Here is a 24,687-nt window from a genome sequence, read left to right on the forward strand (position 1 = left end):
AACCCCCCCCCCCCCCAGCCTGGTTCCTCCCCCCACCCGCCATATTAGAAAGCAACATGGAGGCATTTCAATGAAACCCTGGGAGCGAGACCTTCCCACATCGCTATGACAACGGGGAACGACCGCCGACGGAAGCCATTTGAGGCAATCTCCTCAGATGTGCCCAATCCTAGTGTCATATAATACATTTAGGTGTGGAGTTGGCCTTTAATAATGATCATTTTATAGTAGAACGCCTTATTCTAATCACGGTTAGCGTGTTAGGTTTTCGTAGTGTACCCCACCGACCTGTAATAGACATCAATCAAATTGTGAGGGAGCGCAGCCTGTGAATTACAGAACACATACATATAACAGCAGCTGGACAGAAAACATTATTATCATCAACATTATTACCACAAAACAATCACTACCTAATAATAATAATAACAGGTTGATAATAAACATATGATCACATAAGCTGAAGTACAGCTCTATCATCTATTACAGCCTGTTACTTTCCACCTTCACAATGAGCACCGTGTGGCCACCGCTGAGGTAAATACCTTTCCTCACATAAAAAAAGAGCGGGAAGTCGGGAGATGGGTGGAGCCACGACGTCACCTGCGTTCTCATTGGCCCAACAAATAAAAGGGCGGCATGAAGAGTTCCGCGGAGCTTGTGACTTCCGGCTTAGCGGAAGTGAGTAAACTGTGAAAGAAAAAGCAAATGAATAAAAAAAGGACGCTTCCTTTTTTTTTGTCTTAGCAGTGCAGCCAGACATAAGCTGAGTCGGGGAGGGTTGCTTGAAGCTTTTAAGTGCTCAGCAGTAGTGATGGGCCGATCACACCCGAGTTCGGTTCTAACTTTAGAACATGGAAAAAGTTTGAACGCAAACTCAATGAAAGTCTATGGGGCTAGAACTCTGAGAATCAAATGTCCCCATTTTGAACTGCCATGGGGGACAGGAATCAATGAAAAAAAACTTTTAAATAAATACTGTTTTTAAAGGAGCAGTGATTTTAACATCACTTAAAGTGAAACAATAAAAATAAAACAATCCTTTAAATATTGTGCCCCATAATCTGCCTGTAAAGTGGCAAATCTGTACGATGTATAGAACCTGCTGCATCAAAACTGACACTTATAAAGAAAACAAATACCCGATCCTTTAGGTTTGGAAGGAATGTTATGAGGGGCCCCATTTAAAAAAAGAAAAGAAAAAAAAAAAGTGTGTGGGGTTCCCAAAATCATACCAGGCCCTTAAGGTCTGGTAGGAATTTTAAGGAGGAACTCCAGCCCAAAAAATGGGGGGGGAAAAGATGTGGGGTCCCCCTAAAATTCCCAACCAGACCCTTGATCCGAGCACAGGCCTGGCAGTGCAGGAAAGGGAGGGGGCGACTGAGCGCCCCCTGTCCCCCCCTGCTATACTAGGCTACATGCCCTCGGCACTGGGACGGGAGCTTTTCCAGGGTCGCCCCTGGAAAAGCACCTTGTCCCTGTATGGACCAAACTCAGTCCTAACCTGATCCCCTCTGAACCCGGAAGCAGAACCCCCAAAGCTCCTTCTGTGCTGCCCAACCAGCTGTGAGTGGGGTATTTCCCACCCGCAGCTTGACGTAAGCAAAGGGGCGGGATGTAGTGATGCCATTGACCTTATATGGCTACATGCCTATATTTGGTATATGGCTGTGTGGCCATATAAAGTCAATGATGTCAGCACAAGCGTCGCACCCCTCACGGTACAGTGTTGCGGAGAAGGGCGCTCACTGCAGCATCAAGGAACGTCCATCAGCACTGCTGGAAAAGAAAGAGAAGGACACTTAGGTGTCATGTGATCAGCCAGAAGACAAACTAAAATACTTGGTGGTGGGGAGGTCTTTGGGAAGGGGGGGTGGGATTGGCCACAACCAGGTACCCCAATGTTCAGCAATAAGGCAAAAGCTGAAAGAATCCAAAAGCGCCTTTAATTGTTCACAATTCGATCAAACAAAAAACGTCCAACGCATTTTCGGGGGACAACACAACTTCCCCTTCCTCAGGTTGAAATAATAGGATTAGGATTTGATTGGACTCAGAAAATACTATAACCAAATGGATCTGTGTACGATTCGATAAAAAGTTCTGCTTTAGGGCTGGAATTGTATTTGGCAGCAGCAGAAACAACCAGGTACACCTGACATTTTCAGAAAGAGCTCAGCAATGGCTGCCTACGCGTACAGGTGCACTTTAAAAAAGATAATGCATTTTAATGGCGCACTCATCCTTCAATCAACTGTGGGGGGGGATTGAGGAACGATGGCATAAATCTGTGGAAAGAGGAAACCCCTTTAATAGCATGCATATGTTGCGTTCTGCGGATGACATAAGTCCGCACTTTAGACCTCCCAATTTATTATGAAAGACTAGGAAACAATCATCAGGAGAAAAATGAAGCGTCGTCGTGTGGTGTGGGCATGGGGCTTTAAGCTGCAGGAACAGCTGGCAGCTCTGCGGAAGGGCCCCTTTAATCCGCTGTTATATCACAGAGAGCGAGCTGTGACTTGTTCCTCTGCCAGGAGGACACATTAATGAGAACGCTCTTCTTATCATTTAGTATCAGGAGGCCAGCAAGAGCTGGAAAGAGACCACTCAGACTCCGAGCGAGCCCACAATCATCGACTCAAAGGACAACTTCCTCCTGGCTAGCAGAAACGCAGTGAGTACCCCTCTACTCTGTTCTTTGCTTGTTGATATACAGAATATACTTACTGGACACACAGAGGTATAAGTACATTACAGCATGTAGAGCCCTGGTGCCCAACTAGGGTTGCCACCTTTTCTTCAAGTGAAACCCGAACATTGTAGCGCTGCATACAGCAATTTTCAGGTGGCTATGCGTGCTCTCAGGTGGGCTTTGCGGGCTCTCAGGTGGGCTGTGCGGGCTCTCAGGTGGACTATCCGTGCTCTCAGGTGGGCTATGCGGGCTCTCATATGGGCTATGCGGGCTCTCAGGTGGCTGTGTAGGGTCTCAGGTGGTCTATGCAGGCTTTCAGGAGTGCTGTGCGGGCTCTCAGGTGGGCAATGCGGGCTCTCAGGTGGGCTTTGCGGGCTCTCAGATGGGCTATGCGGGCTCTCAGGTGGCTGTGTAGGCTTTCAGGTGTGCTGTGCGGGCTCTCAGGTGGGCTATGCAGGCTTTCAGGAGTGCTGTGCGGGCTCTCAGGTGGGCAATGCGGGCTCTCAGGTGGGCTTTGCGGGCTCTCAGATGGGCTATGCGGGCTCTCAGGTGGCTGTGTAGGCTTTCAGGTGTGCTGTGCGGGCTCTCAGGTGGGCTATGCGTGCTTTCAGGTGGGCTATGCGGGCTCTCAGGTGGCTGTGTAGGGTCTCAGGTGGTCTATGCAGGCTTTCAGGAGTGCTGTGCGGGCTCTCAGGTGGGCAATGCGGGCTCTCAGGTGGGCTTTGCGGGCTCTCAGATGGGCTATGCGGGCTCTCAGGTGGCTCTGTAGGGTCTCAGGTGGTCTATGCAGGCTTTCAGGTGTGCTGTGCGGGCTCTCAGGTGGCTGTGTAGGGTCTCAGGTGGTCTATGCAGGCTTTCAGGAGTGCTGTGCGGGCTGTGTGGTGTCTCACCAGGGGTCCAGAGGCGGGCAGCATGGTGACAGGAAGACAGAGATGTTTACAGGCACCTGCGGCTCACAGGAAGGCTGCCGAGGTCCCCAGCAAGCACGGGACCTCAGGCAGCTGCATCCAGGGATCTCAAGTCTCCCTGATGTTCAGGGAGTCTCCCTCTATTAGATAGCAGCTCCCTGAGGTCTGCGAGAGAGGCATTTTCTCCCTGAAAGGTTACTCTGAGTAAACCTTTCAGGTAAGATATCAGTGGGTAAAGTTTCAGAGTGAGGCTTGCCTCCTGAAGGAAGGTCATGTGATCTCTAGAGTGGCCTCAGAACGAGGCTTGGCTCTCAGAAGGACTGTGTGTGTGTGTGTATGTGTATATATATATATATATTTATTATCATCATTGTTATTTCTTTTATATTCTGACGACGGCCGTTGTAAAAAAAAACAGAAAGGGCACCTCCCTGAAATGAGACGGGAACCTCCCTGAAACAAGGATTTGCAGGTTGGGATGTCTGTGCATCTGGCAAAAATTTTAAAGTGCCGGCACTTAAGTGTTAGCTGGCCTGAAACCTGGACACAGGACTCCAAAAACTGGACTGTCTGGGTCAATCCCGGACAGGTGGCAACCCTATGCCTAACCTGTGTCCTTTTGGTACTCTATGGGCCCCTGTAGTCAGCAGTCTATCAGGTCTATTTATAGAAGGGTGAAGAGTTTGGAGAAGGCCAGAGAAGGGAACAATCTAGGACAAAATAGCTGATTTGGAAAAATTCTCCAATTCAGCTCACTTTCCAGTTCCGCTATGTTGTCCTAGATTGTTCACTTCTCCGGCCTTCTCCAAACTCTTCACCCTTTTGTGACTAACCCTGTATGTTTCCCTTACCTAGGTGCTTACTTAGGCCAGGGGAGGAAAGTATTCTTCAGGCTGTTACTTCTGTCTGTGCTGCCCGTCACTTTTCTCTTTTTTTTTTCTCATTTGATCTTTTATAATGGATCTTGCTGAGTAGTTTTTAAGGGGGTCACAGGGAGCACAAACATGGAACCATTGATTTGTAATAGGTTCTGTAATAGAAGTCATCTGTAAGGCCCCATTCACATTGAGTGATTCGCATTTTGCGCGATATCGCGCGTTTGTCGCATGATATCGCGCAAATGCTTGCATTGAGCAAGCTAGAATCGCGGCAAAATCCGCTCCAAAAAGGGTCCTGCTGTAGCGACGCACGACCCGCGACAGCGACGGACAGAGCCCCATTGAGATGCATTGGAGAGCGATACCGCGGGAAATACCGCGCGATAAATCGCTCAGTGTGAATGGGGCCTAACAGTCTTATGTAATGTATCTTCAGTCTATGATGTTTTCTCAAGCATGTTTGCAGTCTGTGACCATCTCTTGTGCCATATCTGCAGTCTCTAACCACCTCTTGTACTATGTATGTAGTCTCTGGCCATCTCCTGTACTATGTCTGTAGTCTCTGGCCATCTCCTCTACTATGTCTGTAGTCTCTGACCACCTCTTGTACTTTGTCTGTAGTCTCTGGCCATCTCTTGTACTATGTCTGTAGTCTCTGACCACCTCTTGTACTTTGTCTGTAGTCTCTGACCACCTCTTGTGCTATGTCTGCTGTCTCTTACCATCTCTTGTGCTATGTCTGTAGTCTCTGACCACCTCTTGCAGCATGTTTGCAGTCTCTGGCCATCTCCTGTAGAACAGCCTCGGGACGCCCCTGCTTCTGGTCCTTATTGCTGTATGGTGTATAGGGGACATCTTCGATTACTGATCTCCTGTATTATTATGTCTGCAGTCTGTGGCCATCTCTTGTACCATGTCTGCAGTCTGTGACCATCTCTTGTACCATGTCTGAAGTCTGTGGCCATCTCTTGTACCATGTCTGAAGTCTGTGACCATCTCTTGTACTATGTTTGCAGTCTGTGGCCATCCCTTGTACTATGTTTGAAGTCTGTGGCCATCCCTTGTACTATGTCTGAAGTCTGTGACCATCTCTTGTACCATGTCTGAAGTCTGTGACCATCTCTTGTACCATGTCTGAAGTCTGTGACCATCTCTTGTACCATGTCTGCAGTCTGTGGCCATCTCTTGTACCATGTCTGCAGTCTGTGACCATCTCTTGTACCATGTCTGCAGTCTGTGGCCATCTCTTGTACCATGTCTGCAGTCTGTGACCATCTCTTGTACCATGTCTGAAGTCTGTGACCATCTCTTGTACCATGTCTGCAGTCTGTGACCATCTCTTGTACTATGTTTGCAGTCTGTGGCCATCCCTTGTACTATGTCTGAAGTCTGTGACCATCTCTTGTACCATGTCTGAAGTCTGTGACCATCTCTTGTACCATGTCTGAAGTCTGTGACCATCTCTTGTACCATGTCTGCAGTCTGTGGCCATCTCTTGTACCATGTCTGCAGTCGGTGACCATCTCTTGTACCATGTCTGCAGTCTGTGACCATCTCTTGTGCCATGTCTGCAGTCTGTGACCATCTCTTGTACCATGTCTGCAGTCCGTGACCATCTCTTGTACCATGTCTGCAGTCTGTGACCATCTCTTGTACCATGTTGGGAGTCTTTGATCATCTCTTGTACCATGTTGGGAGTCTTTGATCATCTCTTGCACCATGTTTGGAGTCTGTGGCCCTTCCCTTACCTGGACGCATGGCGAGGGTGGCGTACGGTAAGTATGCAGCCCACTACATTCGTCTACACTTATTCCTGTTACATCTAGAATGCAAGAAGTTCTCTAATTATACTGATCAATGATCTCAAAAAATGTTTACTGCCAACCGTTAACCTTAAACCATTGTACACTGCCTCCACAGCAGCAGTGCTTGTACAGAGGAGGATGAGAATGACCATGTCTTGCCATCACATGTGAACGTACGCCTCTGCTTTGTTTGACTGATGTTATGTATTGTAAAACAAAATAAAAAAATTATTGATAAAAAAAAAATATATATATGTGTTAACTTTTTTTTTGCATTAGGAGATGGAAGTTATTTCCAATTTGCGAACAATCAACCTGACGGGCAGCCACCTCCATGCGCAGCCTGCGTACCAGTACTCCGTCTCCAATGAAAACCCCTCCTACACCGACTACAAGCCAATTCAATTGGAGCTCATCCCTCTCCCAAAAGCCGTCATCTACCTGCTTATGGCGGCAGTGGTGGTGGTGGGCGCTGCTTACGCCATCGTGGGTCACCTCATTAAGGATTTAGCGCATGACATTGCAGGTAAAGACTGATCCCACCATGTACCTTAAATATACCGATATAAGTAGATTATACACAGATCAGCCATAACATTATGACCACTGAGTGGTAAAGTGAATTGCATTGCAGTGTGATGCTTTGGGCAATGTTCTGCTGGGACACCGCGGGTCCTGCCATTCATGTGGATGTCACTTTGACACGTACCACCGACCTAAACATTGTTACTGACCAAATCCACCCCTCCATGGAAACAGTATTCCCTGATGGCAGTGGTCTCCTTCAGCAGGATAATGCGCCCTGCCATACTACAAACATGGTTCAATGGTTTGAGGAACATAACAATGTTGACTTGGCCTCCAAATTCTCCAGATCTCAATCCAATGGATCATCTGTGGAATGTGGTGGAAATACAAGTCCGATCCATGGAGGCCGATCACCTCACAACTTACAGGACTCAAAGGATCTGCTACTGACGGCTCGGTGCCAGATACCACAGCACACCTTCAGAGGTAGTGTTGCCACCTGTCCAGAATTCACCCGGACAGTCCGGGTTTTGAGTGCTGTGTCCGGGTTTCATGGCAGCTGAAACCCGGACACAAGATGTCAAGCAGACAGAGGCAACCAAAATTAAGATAGGGGCTACTGGCCCCCCACTGAAAATAGTCTCAACTGTTATTTTTACATATAACTGTTTGGCGCTATTTATATATGAATAAGCTACGATTCCTTCTCCCAAAAATATTTCCACGTGTCCCTAGAGTGTTCGGGTTTCGCTTGAAGAAAAGGTGGCAACCCTATTCAGAGGTTTAGTGGAGTCCATACCTGGACGGGTCAGGAAAAGGGGGAACTACTCAATATTAGGCGGGTGGTCATAATTTTATGGGTGATTGGTGTAGTATGCCTTAGAAAAATGTTAACCCTTTTTGTATTTGTATGATTTGGAAGCCGTCACAACATGACCTATTTTTTTTTCTTCCGTTTCAGATTGCATCTTAGGGCCTAATATGGAAAGTAAAAGTCACTTGGCTCATGACACGAGATCTACACGGCCTCTCCTACCACCACCCGGGGATAAAACAGACGTGTACTGCTTGCCCAGCCAGCCCGAGGTCTGCGTGTCCATGACGAAAAGCAGCGAGAACCTCTACCTGCCAGCATCGTATGGCGGGAACCTCGGTCTGCGCAGAGTCTCCTTGCAAACCGTCTGAAGTCCTGGGACATGGTACTTCCCGCTGTGTAGTATATTCTGACTGATGACTGATGGGAGTATGCGCACATTACCCAGAAGCCCTCGACTCAGGCCAAGTATCCAGTTTGGGTGCTGGGGGTGGGATGCAGGAACGTGGAATTAAACCATCACCCACAGCAACCTTAACTATGACAGTCCCGAGTGTAAGGCAAGTGTGGCGATTGCCAGAAGTTGACAACGACTCCATCAGCCATGCAGGCCATGTAATGTAGATCCAACCATAGCTTCAATCTTGGTGCTGTAGCCATAGTTGCTGCATGTATGAGCGACAGAAAGATGGACGGCACCAGATGTCAGGCCTTCTCTATGGCCAATTCAGTTCAAGTATTGTAACATGTTATTATTTTACATCCAGAGGTCTTTATGCTATGTGTATGTGCCGAATTTGCTATGCCATCTTGTTATGCCCTTTATTCCCTTGCTGTGGATAAGTAATGGAAACAGACTACCTTTCCAAATGTTTCGGAAGAGCGAAGATTTGTCATCAACCAATCAGAGGCAGACACGGGTGGGGGACCCAATATGCCATTTTCCAAAATGTTTCTTTTGCACAATGTATAAATGTAACAAATGAGACTAAATCATATATGTATGACAATCAACTTTTGGATTTTATGTAATGCATAAATGGCATCTTTTTTTAAAAATTAGAACCCCGCCTCCCTCATATTTTCGGTCTTAGCCAGGGGTAGGCAAGCTCAGCACTTCAGATGTGGTTCAACTACAAATCCCATCATGTGTCTGCCTCTGGGAGTCATGCCTGTGACTGTCAGAGTCTTGGAATGCCTCATGGGACTTGTAGTTCTACAACAGCCAGAGTGCTGAGGTTGCCTATCCAGGGTCTAAGCCAGGGGGAGCAAAACTTCAGTCCTGCAGCTGCGGTGAAACAAATCCCTTGAGGCATTGCAAGACTCTGACAGCCACCCAGAGACATGATGGGATTTGCAATTTCACCACAGCTGGAGGGCCGAAGTTTGGTTACCCCTGGTCTAAGCTATACTAATCATTTCTGGTGACTTAATGCGCTGTTATAATTCAAAGATGTCATCAATGCGTCAAATCATTTCATTTTAAAGCCCTTAAAAAAATTTCATCCAGAGCTGCTACTTGGATGGGATCTCAGGTAGCATGCAGAGACGCAATCTATTACACAGAGTCGGAGCCTTGTACAATCTCATGCAATTACTGGCTACTAGATGATGGCTGGGGGGTGCGTTGGGCAGCACAAGCAAGTTAGACTAATATGATGCAGGCTACAGGAAGAAGTATATGGTGACACAGATCATTCACTGTATTGTATCTATAGAGAAGTGTTGTCATCCAAGGACGGGACTACAGAACCCATCTCCTCACCACGATAACATACACAGGTGCTGTTTTGCAGTCTACAGCAAGAACTAGGAACAAATATATATATATATATATAACAGGCAGCAGAGAGAAGCGCAGGAAGTTATCAGCTCACAACAGGTATTTTTTTTTTTGCACTCATCACAGTTAAAACTAAACTCTATCATTGGGATATTTAAAGCAGAAGTGTTCTTTACCCTCGCAGTGGGGCTTCCCCTGCACTGCAAGGGTTAAGTGCTCATTTTTGTCTAGTTAGACTCACCCGAACCCCGGCGCAGACTTGCTCTTAGACTGGCCCCTGAAGCCTCTCTGCTGCAGTGGTCTAAGGTGCCCGAGTCATCATGTTCTATATACAGTCTATATGATGTGAGGAACATCCCATCGCTGCAGTAGAGGAGGAGACAAGCTTTAGGGACTGGGGTAGCTGGTTTGGGTGAGTATAACCCTATTATTTTTTGTTTTTAGCACCTAGGCAAAAACGAGCATTAACCCTTTCAATGCAGGGGTAGCCCCACTGCAAGGGTTAAGAACACCTTTGCCCAGAGTTTTGCTTTAAAGTGACATTAAAGGCAAAAGACACACACACACACACACACACACACACACACACAGCTAAAGTAAGGACTTGCCTTAAATCATGCCTCTTAATCCGATCTTCTTTCCTGTAGTTTTTAGCTGTCCCTCCAGGGCTGGTGCGGGTCTCTGATCCAGGGCCGTCTGCTCTGATGTCCCACGGAGTCTGTGCGGGTGCATATTCTTACCCTGTGCTGCTCCATATTCTTACCCTGTGTCCCTCCTCGTCTCCCGGCCGAACATCTGAACTGCGCATGCGACCGCCCCAAGATCTCGGGCGCCCGAGAAATTTTCCGATGTTCGGACGGGAGCACGCAGCGGAGACACAGGTAAGTATTAACCCTTTCAAAAAGTGTTATTTTTATTGTTTTGCATATATCTACTGCTTGCTAGCCGTATATATATGCAAAAGCCACTGAGGGTTTAATAACCCTTTAAGTTTAAAAGGGAGCAAAGATAAAAGTTTATGGTCAGGGTTTATACTTTAATGGAGCTGTAGCATGCAACATAAAAATCTAGGTGCTTATGTAGGAAAGCCAATTGCATTCTTATTTTAAATGCGTGGTGAAGTTATACTGAAGTCTAGCGGGTGAGATGTGCAGAGGAAGTGAAGGGCGTCACATTCGCATCTGAATAAAATGACATCATAGGGAGCTATTTGTTCTATCGTTTTTGGTGATCAATTGCTCATCCAACCAATTCATTGCTGGCAATTTTATTCGCTTGACCGAGAGATCAAAGATCCCCCATGTAGCTCAGGCACAGAGATCAAAGATCCCCCATGCAGCTCAGGCACCGAGAGATCAAAGATCCCCCATGCAGCTCAGGCACCGAGAGATCAAAGATCCCCCATGCAGCTCAGGCACCGAGAGATCAAAGATCCGTCATCCAGCGCAGGCACAGAGAGATCAAAGATCCTCCATGCAGCTCAGGCACCGAGAGATCAAAGATCCCCCATGTAGCTCAGGCACAGAGAGATCAAAGATCCCCCATGCAGCTCAGGCACAGAGAAATCAAAGATCCCCCATGTAGCTCAGGCCCTGAGAGATCAAAGATCCTCCATGTAGCTCAGGCACCGAGAGATCAAAGATCCTCCATGTAGCTCAGGCACCGAGAGATCAAAGATCCTCCATGTAGCTCAGGCACCGAGAGATCAATGATCCCCCATGCAGCTCAGGAAGAGAAATCAAAGATCCCCCATGTAGCTCAGGCCCTGAGAGATCAAAGATCCTCCATGTAGCTCAGGCACCGAGAGATCAAAGATCCTCCATGTAGCTCAGGCACCGAGAGATCAATGATCCCCCATGCAGCTCAGGCACCGAGAGATCAAAGATCCTCCATGTAGCTCAGGCACCGAGAGAGCAAAGATCCTCCATGTAGCTCAGGCACCGAGAGATCAAAGATCCTCCATGCAGCTCAGGCACCGAGAGAGCAAAGATCCTCCATGTAGCTCAGGCACCGAGAGATCAAAGATCCTCCATGTAGCTCAGGCACCGAGAGATCACACATACACCAAACACACTTGCCTAATTTTTTTTTAGTAACAATTTAGCTCTAATAAATGCCAAAGTAGTTGCAAGTATTGTCTTGCAGTAACCAACAGATACCATGTATAGATTTATGGAAAGACGTTGGCTATGTGATATATGTGACGCTTTATTTCAAATACATGAACATGAAGATTTGAACGTCAACTTCTGAGTGCTGCTGATCCTCAATTTCTACGGATTGATGTACATGGTGCCGTTATTATCACTACAAGCACCACCATTGCTATTGGTCCTAAACGCTGCAAGGAGTGCAGGAGTACACATCTGCATACTAGGCTGGGGAGGAAAGCGCTAGGGCAGGGGTGGGCAACTCTGGCCCTCCAACTGTACTTTAACTACAAATCCCATAATCCCTCTGCGTCCGAGACTCATGCCCGTGGCCGTCAGAGTCTTGCAATGCCTCATAAAAGGTGCCCATACACTGCACGATTGTCGTGGGAAATCCCGCGATCGAACGAGAATCGAGCAGTGTGAACGGAGACGTGCGACCGTTTGTACTGTACGGTCGCACGTCTTCTGTCGAACCAGCATGTTCGAAAACCAGCCGGGAATCGTACGATTCTCGGCTGGTTAGAACGGTGCTCGGAAGACAAATGCCGAACGGGCCGGTGTGCGCACGCGCACACTGCCCGTTCAGCATTGCGGTCATCGGGGCGGGCTTGCGATGATCAAGAGTGCGATCTGCCAGTCCAAGATAGGCAGATCGTACGTTTTTTTTAATCCCTGTACAACCATCGCAAGACTAAGGTCTTGCGATGGTTGTAGAGTGTATGGCCACCTCATGACTTCCACAACAGCTGGAGGGCCGGAGTTGACCGCCCATGCTCTAAAGAAGGTACTATTCCAATGACTAGTGATGGCGCTTCTCTCTGGCACATGCCTGCTAGAGCCTTGGTTTTCAACTGGTGGGTTGCGACCCCATGTTCAGTGGGTCGCCAAATGCCTTCCACTTTTCTAGGCGAGTGGCTCCTCAGCCTCCCCCTTGCGCAGCACCGTCAGTTTCCACGCCAAGCAGCCATTCATAATATGCTGCCCGGCGCCGAGTGTCAGCTTGAGGTGGGGTGAGCTGGAGCTATGGCTGCGAGGAAGCTCCATCCATACGTGCATTACTTACAGCATGTCCTGTAGAGGTGCCTGCACCGGAGTGACATCACGTTCTAGCTCCCGGCACCTCTACAGGGCATGCAAGGAAGTTATACAAACAATGCATGCATGCATGCATGCATGTAGCAGTTGATTGGTTGCCATGGGCAACTGCTCCAGATTCTGTTTGCTCCAGTTTTTATGAATCCCCCTCCCCACAGTGTGCAGTGAAATCAGAGGAAGAGGAGAGGAGGAGTCTCTACAACTGTGCAAGACTGAAGGGAAAACATTAGAAACTGCACAGAGGAAATGCAAACATAATGCCCTATAGAGTACATCTGCAAAATAGGACTATATGATCATACACCTGTGCAGTCTCCCCCCCCCCAGTCTAAGGACGTGTGTGCGTGTGTGCGCGTGACCAAATGGGCCCTAAAGTGTATCACTGCAGAAGAGACCAACGTGACCCCCCCGTCATTAAAAAAACCACAAAACAATATCCTGATAAACTATATCTTTATTCCAGCTGGTTGTATCTACAGTCTGAAAGAATAGTAGTAAAATGCGGATTCCCTTTTTGTAGGCAAATTTAAACTTTTGATACCAAAAAAGGTGGGAAAATGGGAACGATCCAGAAGAGCAATAACAATAAATACCGGGTCATGTTTTATAAAAAGAAACATTTTTACTACAAGGAGGGAGAAGTAATCTTTCTCTTACTGTTTGACTCATGTAATATATACTTTACGTGGTCTATGGTGGCTGTACTCTGACATGGGCACTCTGTGGCTCCTAAATGTAACACTTAAGGGGGTCTAATTTATATAAATAATGAGAAGTACCTCTTTAAATTTGGTTTATGCTCTTAAATTATGGGATCCGTGGAAACTGTCCCCTTTGTCTTGCTGGTCAATGTAGAAGTGACCCCTTCTGTCCCTAGGGGTGTAGATGGGAGATCAATCTGCTCCTGCTCAAGAAACCCCATAGCAATGTGTCTAGGAGGAACCCCAGTTGAGAAAGGCTGTTCCCTTCCCCACTCCGTCCAAGACACAATAATATTTGGCTGGAGTTGGGCATTGAAGGGAACCTGTCAAGAAAGAATCATGGTACCTCCCACTGCTGATTTGGTTACGTGCAAGGCTCCATGACAACTCCTTCCTTCACCGGACACCAGACCTAATGTAGAAACCACATAGATTCAGGAGTTGAAAATGTCCTTCCTGCCACAAAAGATGAGTTTGTTTGGCTCATCCCTCAAGTATCCATACCAGCAGCAGGCAGCCAAGGATTGGCGGGTCAAGGTGAGACCTCGTGCACCTCATCACATGCGGCATGGCCCCAGACAATCGATAGCTCTTGTAATGGGAGGAACATCCCTGTTAGCTGCAGAGTTCCCTCAGTACCATAGATGGTGCAGTAATCAGATACTATCTGTCCAATCAGTAGAACCCATATGGGCACCAAGCTGCCATGGCATGGCTCCAGGCGTAGCAGTCAGGGCAAGATACAGCTCTTATAGGGCCTGTGTCAACAGGCTTTTGCTCAGGTCAGAAATGCTTCTCTTCCCATACAAGTCAATGGGAATGCAAAAGCAGCTTAGGTAGTCAACTGCAGGTCAAGTGCACCTGTCATTGATCTCAGAAGCATCTCAAATGTATACAGGATGAATCTGAACGCAAGCAGCATCTGCCCATTGACACAAACCCATAAGGCAGCCCAGCAACCCAAGGAAGACACACAGGGAAGCCAGAGGAACAGGTATATGAGGTACATTATTTTTGCATTGTACAGATCCAATACATCCTAATTATGCTCTTCCTTTTGCTATAGAGACGCAAAACCTTAACAAAGGAGTCAGAGAAATCCCTATTAGGAGTCCAGGCGGCATATGGGACTGTCGTATACCATCTGTAGGTTGACCTTGTGCCCCACCAGCTCTCGAATGTTATTAATTCCATACTTGATCATCGTTGGCCTGAAACAAAGACAGGATCACAGTCAGTATAATATTATTTTAAGGGTCAGTATGACCATTGGAGACATTCTAGGTTTCAGAGCGGACTCATGCCCTGGGTTCTCATATCTTTCAGGATCCCACCTCTGCCTTGGTGTCTAAGCTCTAACTGCTCTCCAGTTATAAGGACGGTAAAAAAAAAATTCTTTTGAAGTGTGCTGTATGTCAAGTTAGGAATATGTTTTCAAGTTTTGGATATAGCCAGGAGACAGTAAAACTGCTGTGGGGTTATTATTGCTATCTGGGGCTCAGTTAGGAAGATCTAGCATCACTGCAGCCTATTCTTCCCTGGGATCGGGCAGTCTGGTCTAATTCAGATCCATTGACCTGCATTAGATATGGGGACACCAAAGGACATTCCATAGCCATGCCCCCTGTGTTTGTTTACATGTACAGAAGTGGAGCATATGTCTCTAGTGAGGGCACCGTCACCCGCCTAAAATGGATTATGTTGTCGAGATTAAACACAGGAGAGGCTAATCAGCAGCCAGGCTGTTCGCTATGTCAACAGTGAGATTGAAGGTAATCCAATCAGTCTGTGGCTCCTCACATGACTCTTGCTGCATGGTAATGCCGTTCATATGAACAACATCCTAATCTCTACTCCGGTATACTGTCCTAACACATATCAGCAGGTAACTGTGCCCACAATTCAGTCAGCCACTCTGATTTTTGCTAGGAATGCTGCTTGAAATGAGTGAAGCAAAAAAGTGGAGACAGCTTCAGGTGACAAGATCATACCACAGACACATAGGGGTTCATTTATAAACAATTTGCAGGGCTGTTGATCCAGAGAATATCTACAAGTGTTCAAATCTGTGTGTATATTAGGCCAAAACCAATGTTCTTTATTTTTCCAAAGCAATTTATTTTTGAATGTTTTTTTCCTGTGTAATACTGCAATATGGCCACTAGATGGTGATGAGTAGAGGAAAACAATATTTTATATGCTCCTCTGCACCATCTAGTGGTCATAACTGGTAACAAACACACCTAAATAAACAATGTTCTTTTTGGCAAATATACCCACAGATTGAACATTCATAAATATATTCACAGGGTGAACGGCCCTGCAAATTGTTTATAGACACCACATTGCAGACCCACTAAATGGAGATGGTCAGAGACTGCAGACACATAAAATGGCTAAATATTCTAGGATATATGATATCTATATGATCTATGATATTCACCGATATAGACAGCACTGCACTGATACTGCTCCTTCAGCTTACCTCTCCAGTGACAGACCCCAAGCAATGACAGACACTCCCTCAGGAAGCCCCATGGGCAGCAGCATCTCTGGCCGGAAGACTCCCGAGTTCCCCACCTCCACCCACTTCTTCAAGCCTGTGAAAAGAAAAGAAAAAAAATCACGTGAGCGTCTCGCCTTTCATTTGCTTTCTGTTATCTGAACAGGTTTAAACAGGGCAGTGTATGAAGGGCAAGAGTACACGGGCGGTTTTTATGAAAGTGCGATTGTTCATGTTGGAAACTGTCATCCAGGACTCTATTGTTCTCCATCTTGAGTGCTGAGATAAGAACAGGTAGGTACCAGCTCATGCATGTTTGAGAAGGGATTTTCTGAAGATATAATTTAGAAACAGAAACTTGGCCAATGTAAACAGAATCACTCTGGTTTTTACTAATCTAAAAGCTACACAGCACTGAATGCATTGGATACCCCGGTGCTGGCCGATTCATTGTCACTGCCCACCAGGAGAGCCTTCTCATGCAGGATTTTACAGCCTCCAGCCTGTTTGTATTACAGCAAATAAGACTTTATACATTGTACTAGGCACAGAATACTCCGCAGGCGAGTGAGAATCTGTTTATATCTTTGAAGCACTAGTCTAAGCCAAACTTATTTTTACTGTTGTACAGCGGGAAGGCTGAACATCGCAGTCAGATTTCAACTGCGGTTAGGTTCCTCCTGTCCCCAATGGGACAAAGTGCTATATGCACTTGTCGTTGTCCCACCTTGTAATTGGTTCTGTAGTTACTTAACTAGTGTGGTCGACAGCACCCCTCTCCCTCCACCGCTGTCCAACCAGGCTGCTCTGTACGAGACAAATTTACAATTCCGTGACAGCGCCCATGTCTGGCCATACATATACATCCTCATGCTAATGTGCTGCTGCAGCCATGATCTTGGCATCGTCTTTTTCAGCAGGCAATGCTTGATAATTACAAGTTATCTGGGCGGCTGTGTACAGCACGCCCAGATCACTTGCAGCAGTATGATAATGTGCTGCCCTACCAGCCGTGGTTTTTTGGGGTTGCCCTGCTTCTCTGGGGGGCCCAGGACCATAGCAAACTGTGTTAGGATCAGCAGGAGCAGATCAAAGACGTCCGTTCCCTGATCTGTGTTGTGCTAAACGGCGCAGGGAGTGCTGTGATCTCAGCGCTTCCAGCTTCAAAGCTGTCAGAAGCCGGCTGAAGTGTTAGCTGCAGCCATAAAACATTTGCACAAAAAGATGCGACATATAAAAAAACAAAACAAAACAGCTATTGTTTTTAAATTCTACACGGCCTCTGCTTTCAGAAAATATATCATTGTGGGGGGGGGAGGGTAAATTCAGATTTTACTGTGTGCAAAAAATGAAATAGTTGCTCCGCTACCAAGGTGGTTAAACATAATAAAAATGAAGAAAACCCCCCCCAAAAACTATAAACTGTACCCTCAAACCCCTTCATTTGTTTTATCTCCTATAATGCCTTTAAAATGCCTCGGAAACAATGTAATCTTTGCTTGCTGTAGTTTGTGATCTGCTTCTGTGCCACAGATGTCCGTTGCTGTCGCATTTGTTTATTTATGAGGGTTCCACAGCTTCTGTCATTTATGGTAAGCAGCTTTGTATTATACAATCCTTCTCTAATCCCTCAATTAGCAGGGAAGGAGAGCCAGAGAGAGGATTCTGGCCGGAGGATCAGGAAAATACACATCTGTGTTATTGCAGGAATATGGGGATTATAAAGGATGATGACAGTTATATAATCAACACCTAAAATGTGATTATTAAGGAATTAATACTATAGGCCAAGTGCTCCAAGATAGGATACTGTTTTTTTTTGTTTTGGGGTGGATACTCATCCCCAGAACCCCCCCCTTGAAGAATCAATCAACTGTCTCTATTATCCCTCAAGTTTCCACCATGGCGATTAAAAGGGAAATCTGTTACAGTTCTAAAAGCAGCTCTGTGCTCCTTCAGTTCAAAAACCAATTAATATCAAATCCAAACATAACTAATGTACATGGAGCATGGCTTTATTTGGACTGGATATTGTTTCCCTGTATAGTTTGTAATCTATAGGATAATGTTTCTCTATATACACACATAACGATCAGCCATATCATTATGACCACCCACCTAATAGTGAGAAGATCCCCCCTTTTCCTGACCCGTCCAGGCATGGACTCCACTAGAACTCTGAAGGTGTGCTGTGGTATCTGGCACCGAGCTGTCAGTAGCAATCCTCATGTAAGTTGAGGTGATCGGCCTCCATGGATCGGACTTGTTCTGCTAGCACATCCTAGAGATGCTCAGTTGGAGTGAGATCTGGAGAATTTGGATGCCAAGTCAACATCTAGAACTCGTTGTTGTGTTCCTCAAACCGATCTTAAACCATGTTTGCAGTGTGGCAGGGCGCATTATCCTGCCGAAAGAGGCCACTGCCATCAGGGAATACAGTTTCCATGAAGTGGTGGACTTGGTCAGTAACAATGTTTAGGTCGGTGGTCCGTGTCAAAGTAACATCCACATGAATGGCAGGACCTGAGGATTCCCAGCAGAACATTGCTCAAAGTAGGGATCCACCAATGCCTTTTTTTTGGTATCGAGTACGAGTTGCGATATGTTTTTCCGGTACTCACCAATATCAAATACCAATACCAGCATCCCTGGTCACAGATCATCAGGAAGCCGGGCAGCGGGTCATGACCAGCCCCCGGCTTCCTGATTAGCTATTGCTAGACAGCCTGTTGCTAGGCATCCTTGCTTCCAGACCAATCAGGAAGCTGGGCGGAGGGTCATGACGTGCTGCCTGGCTTCCCGATTGGCTAGGAAGCCGGCTTCACTTGTTGTGAGGAAGCCAGGCGGTGCGTCCGTATCCGGCCGCCCGGCTTCCTGATTGATCGGGAAGCCAGCTCCATCCTCCCTCGCAGCAATGCAGTTCTTCTGTTGGAGGAGACTACACGGGCCAACCTTCTCTCCGCCTTGTGCATCAGCGAGCCTTGGCCGCCCATGACTCTGTCCCTGGTTCACCGGTTTTCCTTCCGTGGATCACATTTGGTAGGTCCTGACCACTGCAGTTTTGGAGTTGCTCTGACCCAGTCATCTAGACACCACAATTTGGCCCTTGTCAAAGTTGCTGAAAACCATACACGTGTCCATTTGTTCTACTTCCAGCACATCAACTTCAGGGACAAAATGTTCACTTTGTGCCCAATACATCCCCCCACTTCTAGGTGCCATTGTAACCAGATAATCAATATTATTAACCTCACCTCTCCGTTGTCAGAATGTTATGGATGATCGGTGTGTATGATATTATTTCTCTGTATAGCGTGTGATATACATGTACATGGTGGGAAGCCTTTGTATATACTGCTTCCTAGTGCTGCACAATGCATTAACCTTCTCTGTTTCTTACAAACCTACCTCACTTTTATACTGAAGTCTATATAAATGTGCACTGTGATACATAAAAGTCTAATATCGTGCCGAAAGAAGAATACTTGGACTACATCGTACATGCACTGTATGTGCAGTAGTTGCTGCACCTTCCATGTTGTCTGCATGCACAGGACACATATGCTTAGGTGATCCCACACTCGTCTCATATACATCAGCCATGCATTTAGGTTGGGGGACCTGAGCACAGTCTAGTTTACCTTCATGGTAGCTGAAGACCTCCATGCTCGGCTCTGTGTAAGGATTATATGCAGGCTTGAAGCGCAGTTTAGCGATTCCTAAAACAAAAATATACAGCAGACATTAAATCTAAAAAAAAACAGTGGAAGCCGAAGGATCAGCCAAAAATTAATCACCCCACACGCAGCATAAACCTGGCGATACGCATTCATAGAATACCAGAACATTGGCTGCAGCGAGTGTTCAGCCGACAATTTTCCATCCGGCTCCTTCAACAAAAGTCAGTTGACAAATCAACTTTTTGTCAAGTGATGCCGGCAGAGCCATCCATGAATGATTCAGCAGGAAACAGGCAATATTTGATCCATGTATGGTGCAGTAAGGCTTGCTCCTGTCAAACACAACATACATATATATATATTCCTATTACCAAGTTTATTGAAGAATTCCTTCAGAACACCCATCAGATCCCCCAGCGTCAGGCCATAGTCTGCCACCACGCCTTCGATCTGATGAAACTCTGCTAGATGGGTGGCATCCAGAGTCTCGTTCCTAAAGACGCGGTCAATGGAGAAATATTTCACCGGGCTGAACTCCTTCTGTGGGGCAGAAAGCATAGAAAATCTGAGCTTTGTGGGCAGAGTTTTAGCTTTCCATGCTCTTTCCCAGCAGCAACCGGAAGAACCTTCACAGAAAAGGAATTAGAATAAGACATTTGTGTACACATTGAACAGTAAAATTTATGGACAGATAAAATTATGGAATTTAATGATCAATTAGCATTAGACAATTCACACCACTGCCAATGCACAGCTCCAGAGCCCATACATTACCTGCTGAGCCAGTTTGTACAGCATTCGAGCGCTGACTGCCGTTGTATGTGTCCGCAGAATGTTCTTCCTGGCTTCATTGATACTCCAGTCATATTTATAACTGCAAAGAATACAGAGACACTTGTAAATACGGGGTGACACAGACAGGAGGAGCTATGTGACATGGAGTCTGTCCCTCCCACCACAGGGTGACACAGACAGGAGGAGCTATGTGACATGGAGTCTGTCCCTCCCACCACAGGGTGACACAGACAGGAGGAGCTATGTGACATGGAGTGTGTCCCTCCACCACAGGGTGACACAGACAGGAGGAGCTATGTGACATGGAGTCTGTCCTCCCACCACAGGGTGACACAAACAGGGGGAGCTATGTGACATGGAGTCTGTCCCTCCCACCACAGGGTGACACAGACAGGGGGAGCTGTGACATGGAGTCTGTCCCTCCCACCACAGGGTGACACAGACAGGGGGAGCTATGTGACATGGAGACTGTCCTCCCACCACAGGGTGACACAGACAGAAGGAGCCATGTGACATGGAGTCTGTCCCTCCCACCACAGGGTGACACAGACAGGAGGAGCTATGTGACATGTAGTCTTCTATAGATGTTGGCAGTGATCGGCCCCTCACCCTTGTGAGCCATATCCGCCTTCAGAATGAACTTTCTTCACACGTTCTAGATAATCCATGGGGAATTCTGTTGCCATGGCTGGATCTGTAACAGAAGGAGCGAATTATTGATCTTCCCCCAATCAATATGGATTGTGATCAGCAACGTTCTGCACAGCACAGTATACTGACCCTGCAGGAAGAAGGTATCGTGCTGATCTCTGGCCGGGTGTTGCTGAGGCTGGAACAAGGCGTCGAAGTTCCAGAACGAGCTCTCTATGAAGTTATTGGTCTGCATCTCCGTGAAGCTGGACACAGACATCAGTGTTATCAGTAAAAGACTTCAAAGTAGAAACGATCATATTTTATTGGTTGTGAGCGTTTCATTAAATTCAAGACCTAACCTCAAGATGCTTACTCTGGCCAACTATCACAGCCCTGTCCACGTCATATGCAGAGTATCGTAGTCTACACCCCGAATCTTTCATAAGAATATATGGACAAGCCAGGCTCAGCATGAAGACCGTATAGCTTGGGATACATGACCAGGGATGTTATGTGGGTGAGGAAAATTTAAAGCAGAACTAAACCTTCCCTTCAGTGCCGTAGCTGACCCCCGGCCTTGCCCTCAGTGCCGTAGCTGACCCCCGGCCTTGCCCTCAGTGCCGTAGCTGACCCCCGGCCTTGCCCTCAGTGCCGTAGCTGACCCCCGGCCTTGCCCTCAGTGCCGTAGCTGACCCCCGGCCTTGCCCTCAGTGCCGTAGCTGACCCCCGGCCTTGCCCTCAGTGCCGTAGCTGACCCCCGGCCTTGCCCTCAGTGCCGTAGCTGACCCCCGGCCTTGCCCTCAGTGCCGTAGCTGACCCCCGGCCTTGCCCTCAGTGCCGTAGCTGACCCCCGGCCTTGCCCTCAGTGCCGTAGCTGACCCCCGGCCTTGCCCTCAGTGCCGTAGCTGACCCCCGGCCTTGCCCTCAGTGCCGTAGCTGACCCCCGGCCTTGCCCTCAGTGCCGTAGCTGACCCCCGGCCTTGCCCTCAGTGCCGTAGCTGACCCCCGGCCTTGCCCTCAGTGCCGTAGCTGACCCCCGGCCTTGCCCTCAGTGCCGTAGCTGACCCCCGGCCTTGCCCTCAGTGCCGTAGCTGACCCCCGGCCTTGCCCTCAGTGCCGTAGCTGACCCCCGGCCTTGCCCTCAGTGCCGTAGCTGACCCCCGGCCTTGCCCTCAGTGCCGTAGCTGACCCCCGGCCTTGCCCTCAGTGCCGTAGCTGACCCCCGGCCTTGCCCTCAGTGCCGTAGCTGACCCCCGGCCTTGCCCTCAGTGCCGTAGCTGACCCCCGGCCTTGCCCTCAGTGCCGTAGCTGACCCCCGGCCTTGCCCTCAGTGCCGTAGCTGACCCCCGGCCTTGCCCTCAGTGCCGTAGCTGACCCCCGGCCTTGCCCTCAGTGCCGTAGCTGACCCCCGGCCTTGCCCTCAGTGCCGTAGCTGACCCCCGGCCTTGCCCTCAGTGCCGTAGCTGACCCCCGGCCTTGCCCTCAGTCCCGTAGCTGACCCCCGGCCTTGCCCTCAGTCCCGTAGCTGACCCCCGGCCTTGCCCTCAGTCCCGTAGCTGACCCCCGGCCTTGCCCTCAGTCCCGTAGCTGACCCCCGGCCTTGCCTTCAGTCCCGTAGCTGACCCCCGGCCTTGCCTTCAGTCCCGTAGCTGACCCCCGGCCTTGCCTTCAGTCTTGCAGTTGTACCGGCTACTCTCCTGGACTGAAATTACTTCCTCTGATTTCACTGCACAATGTGAACTTCTCACAATGTGCATTTGAAGCTGCAGCAAGATGGCAGCCAGATAGTCTGCCTGAATTCCTGGCTGGAGGATTTCCAGCATCATCTAGTACTTACCTCCTCAGTCTGTCCCTGGCCCACCCCCTTTCATTCACTTAATTTGAATCATGGAGGCTCAGCATCACACGTGGGTGTTACAAAAGTAGTACGCTCGCTCCTCCAGACTGACACTCACCAAGGAATTGTTATATTTGCATAACTCCTCCCAAAAGCCAGCCCACTGCTTACACCAGGGCTGAGGGCTCTTGGGAGAAGTGCTGAGGCAGGGTGCTGTGATGTTTTCATGAAGCTAAGTGCAGCAACCCACCGGCCCCTCCCACCAGCCATGATCTGCCTGCATTGCATAGAGAAGTAAAGAGGCCCAGCGATAATGTCATCAAGTAAGGTATGTAAGGAGAGCCCAACGGTCCCACTGAAAAATGTCATAAGCATGTTGAGAGGGGAGAAAGAAGGAAACAGGGAAGGAAAACACAAGCACACTGAACGTCAGCTTAGAACTTATATTAAAATTACCACAATCTTTTCAAACTAGCAATTCCAATCCAGCTCCTTTGTAACAATGGCAGCAATGAAGGCGTGTAGAGAACAATCATGCATCCTAAATGATAGGATAAAGTGACATTAAAGTCCCCCTATGCTGGTATAAGGACTTACTTTAAATGAAGCCTCTTGATACGATCATCATCTTCTTTCCAGTAGTCCCTCCAGCGCTGGTCCCGGTCTCTGATCCAACGCTGACTGCCGTGTCTCCCTGTCCCACGGTGTGTGTGCGGGTGCACGCTGCCTTCATTGACTTACCCTGCGTCTCTCTTCTCCCGGCCTAAGATCTCTACTGCGCATGCGCCCGCCCCATGATCCTTTGCGGCCGCCTGAGAGTTCTTCAGAACTTTGCACAGGAGCGCGCGGCGGAGATACAGGTAAGTTTTAACCCATTTGGTAACTTTTTTAAAAATGTTTTTCCATTTAACTACAGCTTGCTAGCAGTAGATCTATACAAAATAGTGCCAGGGTTTAATGTCAGTTTAACCCATGTATCAAATTGTTTCCTCATCAAGATGTTCTCACTTTGAGGATGAAAAAAATAAAAATGAACCCCATAAATCAGACACTGAACTAGATAATGTGAGTGAGACTCTCTTGCAGGGTCTAATCTATACACATATCAATGTCCCTGGGCACAGCCCTTCACTCACCCCATTTCCAGAAAGATCTGTCGGAATTGTGTGCGGACTTTCATCAGCGGGTGCAGGTGGCCACATTCCGGCATCACGCCCAACGCATTGAAATTGTAAGCCTTGAATTTCTTGTCCTTCCAGGAGCCGCTGGAAACAAGCAGATGACTCGATCATCACACAGAGAAATGGAGAGAAAATGGAAAAGAAAGCAAAGGAATGTGAGATTGTAAGATTGAAAAAAAGATCAAGAAAAAAAAAAAAAAAAAGGAAGAAGCATGATCATTGATGGGGAAAAAGGGAGAGAGGATACAAAAAACAAAAAAGGAGGGAGGCAAGGCAACATAAAAATAATTTGCCCAGAAAAAAAGGCATTGCCATAATCTTTATTCAAAGATAAAAACACTAAATAAAATGGTCACACGTGTACCCCCCCCATGTGTGTGGCCAGCTTGATTCACCGAAACTTCTCAAAACACCATTGTCTCCCTGCAAGGATTCCCCCCCCTCTCCGAACCGCCAGCACTGACTAAAGGAATGGACAGGGGAGGGGGCTGGGCACAGCTGACACAGGCAGAGCCCACTGTCAATCAGCCAGCTGGGTGGATCTCAACAGTATTGTAGAGATCCGTCCCGGTTGTGGCGCTCTCAGTATATAACGGGCAATAGTCCGCTATACAGTATACTGAGCTTTGGGTCACCAGAGGTTAGTGTAGGTCCTCCCGTGACCCTAAAGAGAACTACGGGGGGAGGGGGGGGGGGTG

At 47.8% G+C, this 24,687-nt stretch overlaps 2 protein-coding genes across 2 annotated transcripts in view; one reads left to right on the forward strand and one right to left on the reverse strand.

Annotated features, from left to right (window-relative positions):
• The first annotated feature begins 639 nt into the window (after positions 1-639).
• LOC108801523 lies at positions 640-8,278 on the forward strand. The gene is made up of 4 exons (XM_018573410.1): positions 640-681; positions 2,576-2,677; positions 6,566-6,812; positions 7,776-8,278. Exons 1-4 carry the CDS (start codon positions 640-642, stop codon positions 7,997-7,999), a joined length of 615 nt encoding a protein of 204 aa, XP_018428912.1. The 3' UTR covers positions 8,000-8,278.
• Positions 8,279-14,261: 5,983 nt separating this feature from the next.
• Positions 14,262-24,687, reverse strand: part of FARSA (phenylalanyl-tRNA synthetase alpha subunit) — a 16,887-nt gene continuing 6,461 nt past the window's right edge. The window contains exons 6-13 of the mRNA XM_018573411.1: positions 23,945-24,073; positions 21,119-21,234; positions 20,948-21,032; positions 20,318-20,417; positions 19,915-20,083; positions 19,505-19,582; positions 15,846-15,960; positions 14,262-14,571 (exon numbers count right to left, since the gene is read on the reverse strand). Of these exons, the coding sequence (XP_018428913.1) occupies positions 14,466-14,571; positions 15,846-15,960; positions 19,505-19,582; positions 19,915-20,083; positions 20,318-20,417; positions 20,948-21,032; positions 21,119-21,234; positions 23,945-24,073 (898 nt within the window). The 3' untranslated portion in view covers positions 14,262-14,465. The remainder of the gene's footprint in view (positions 14,572-15,845; positions 15,961-19,504; positions 19,583-19,914; positions 20,084-20,317; positions 20,418-20,947; positions 21,033-21,118; positions 21,235-23,944; positions 24,074-24,687) is intronic.

The sequence above is a fragment of the Nanorana parkeri genome, unplaced genomic scaffold, assembly GCF_000935625.1.
Source record: "Nanorana parkeri isolate BGI_ZX_2015 unplaced genomic scaffold, ASM93562v1 scaffold2371, whole genome shotgun sequence".
Taxonomy (NCBI): Eukaryota; Metazoa; Chordata; class Amphibia; order Anura; family Dicroglossidae; genus Nanorana; species Nanorana parkeri.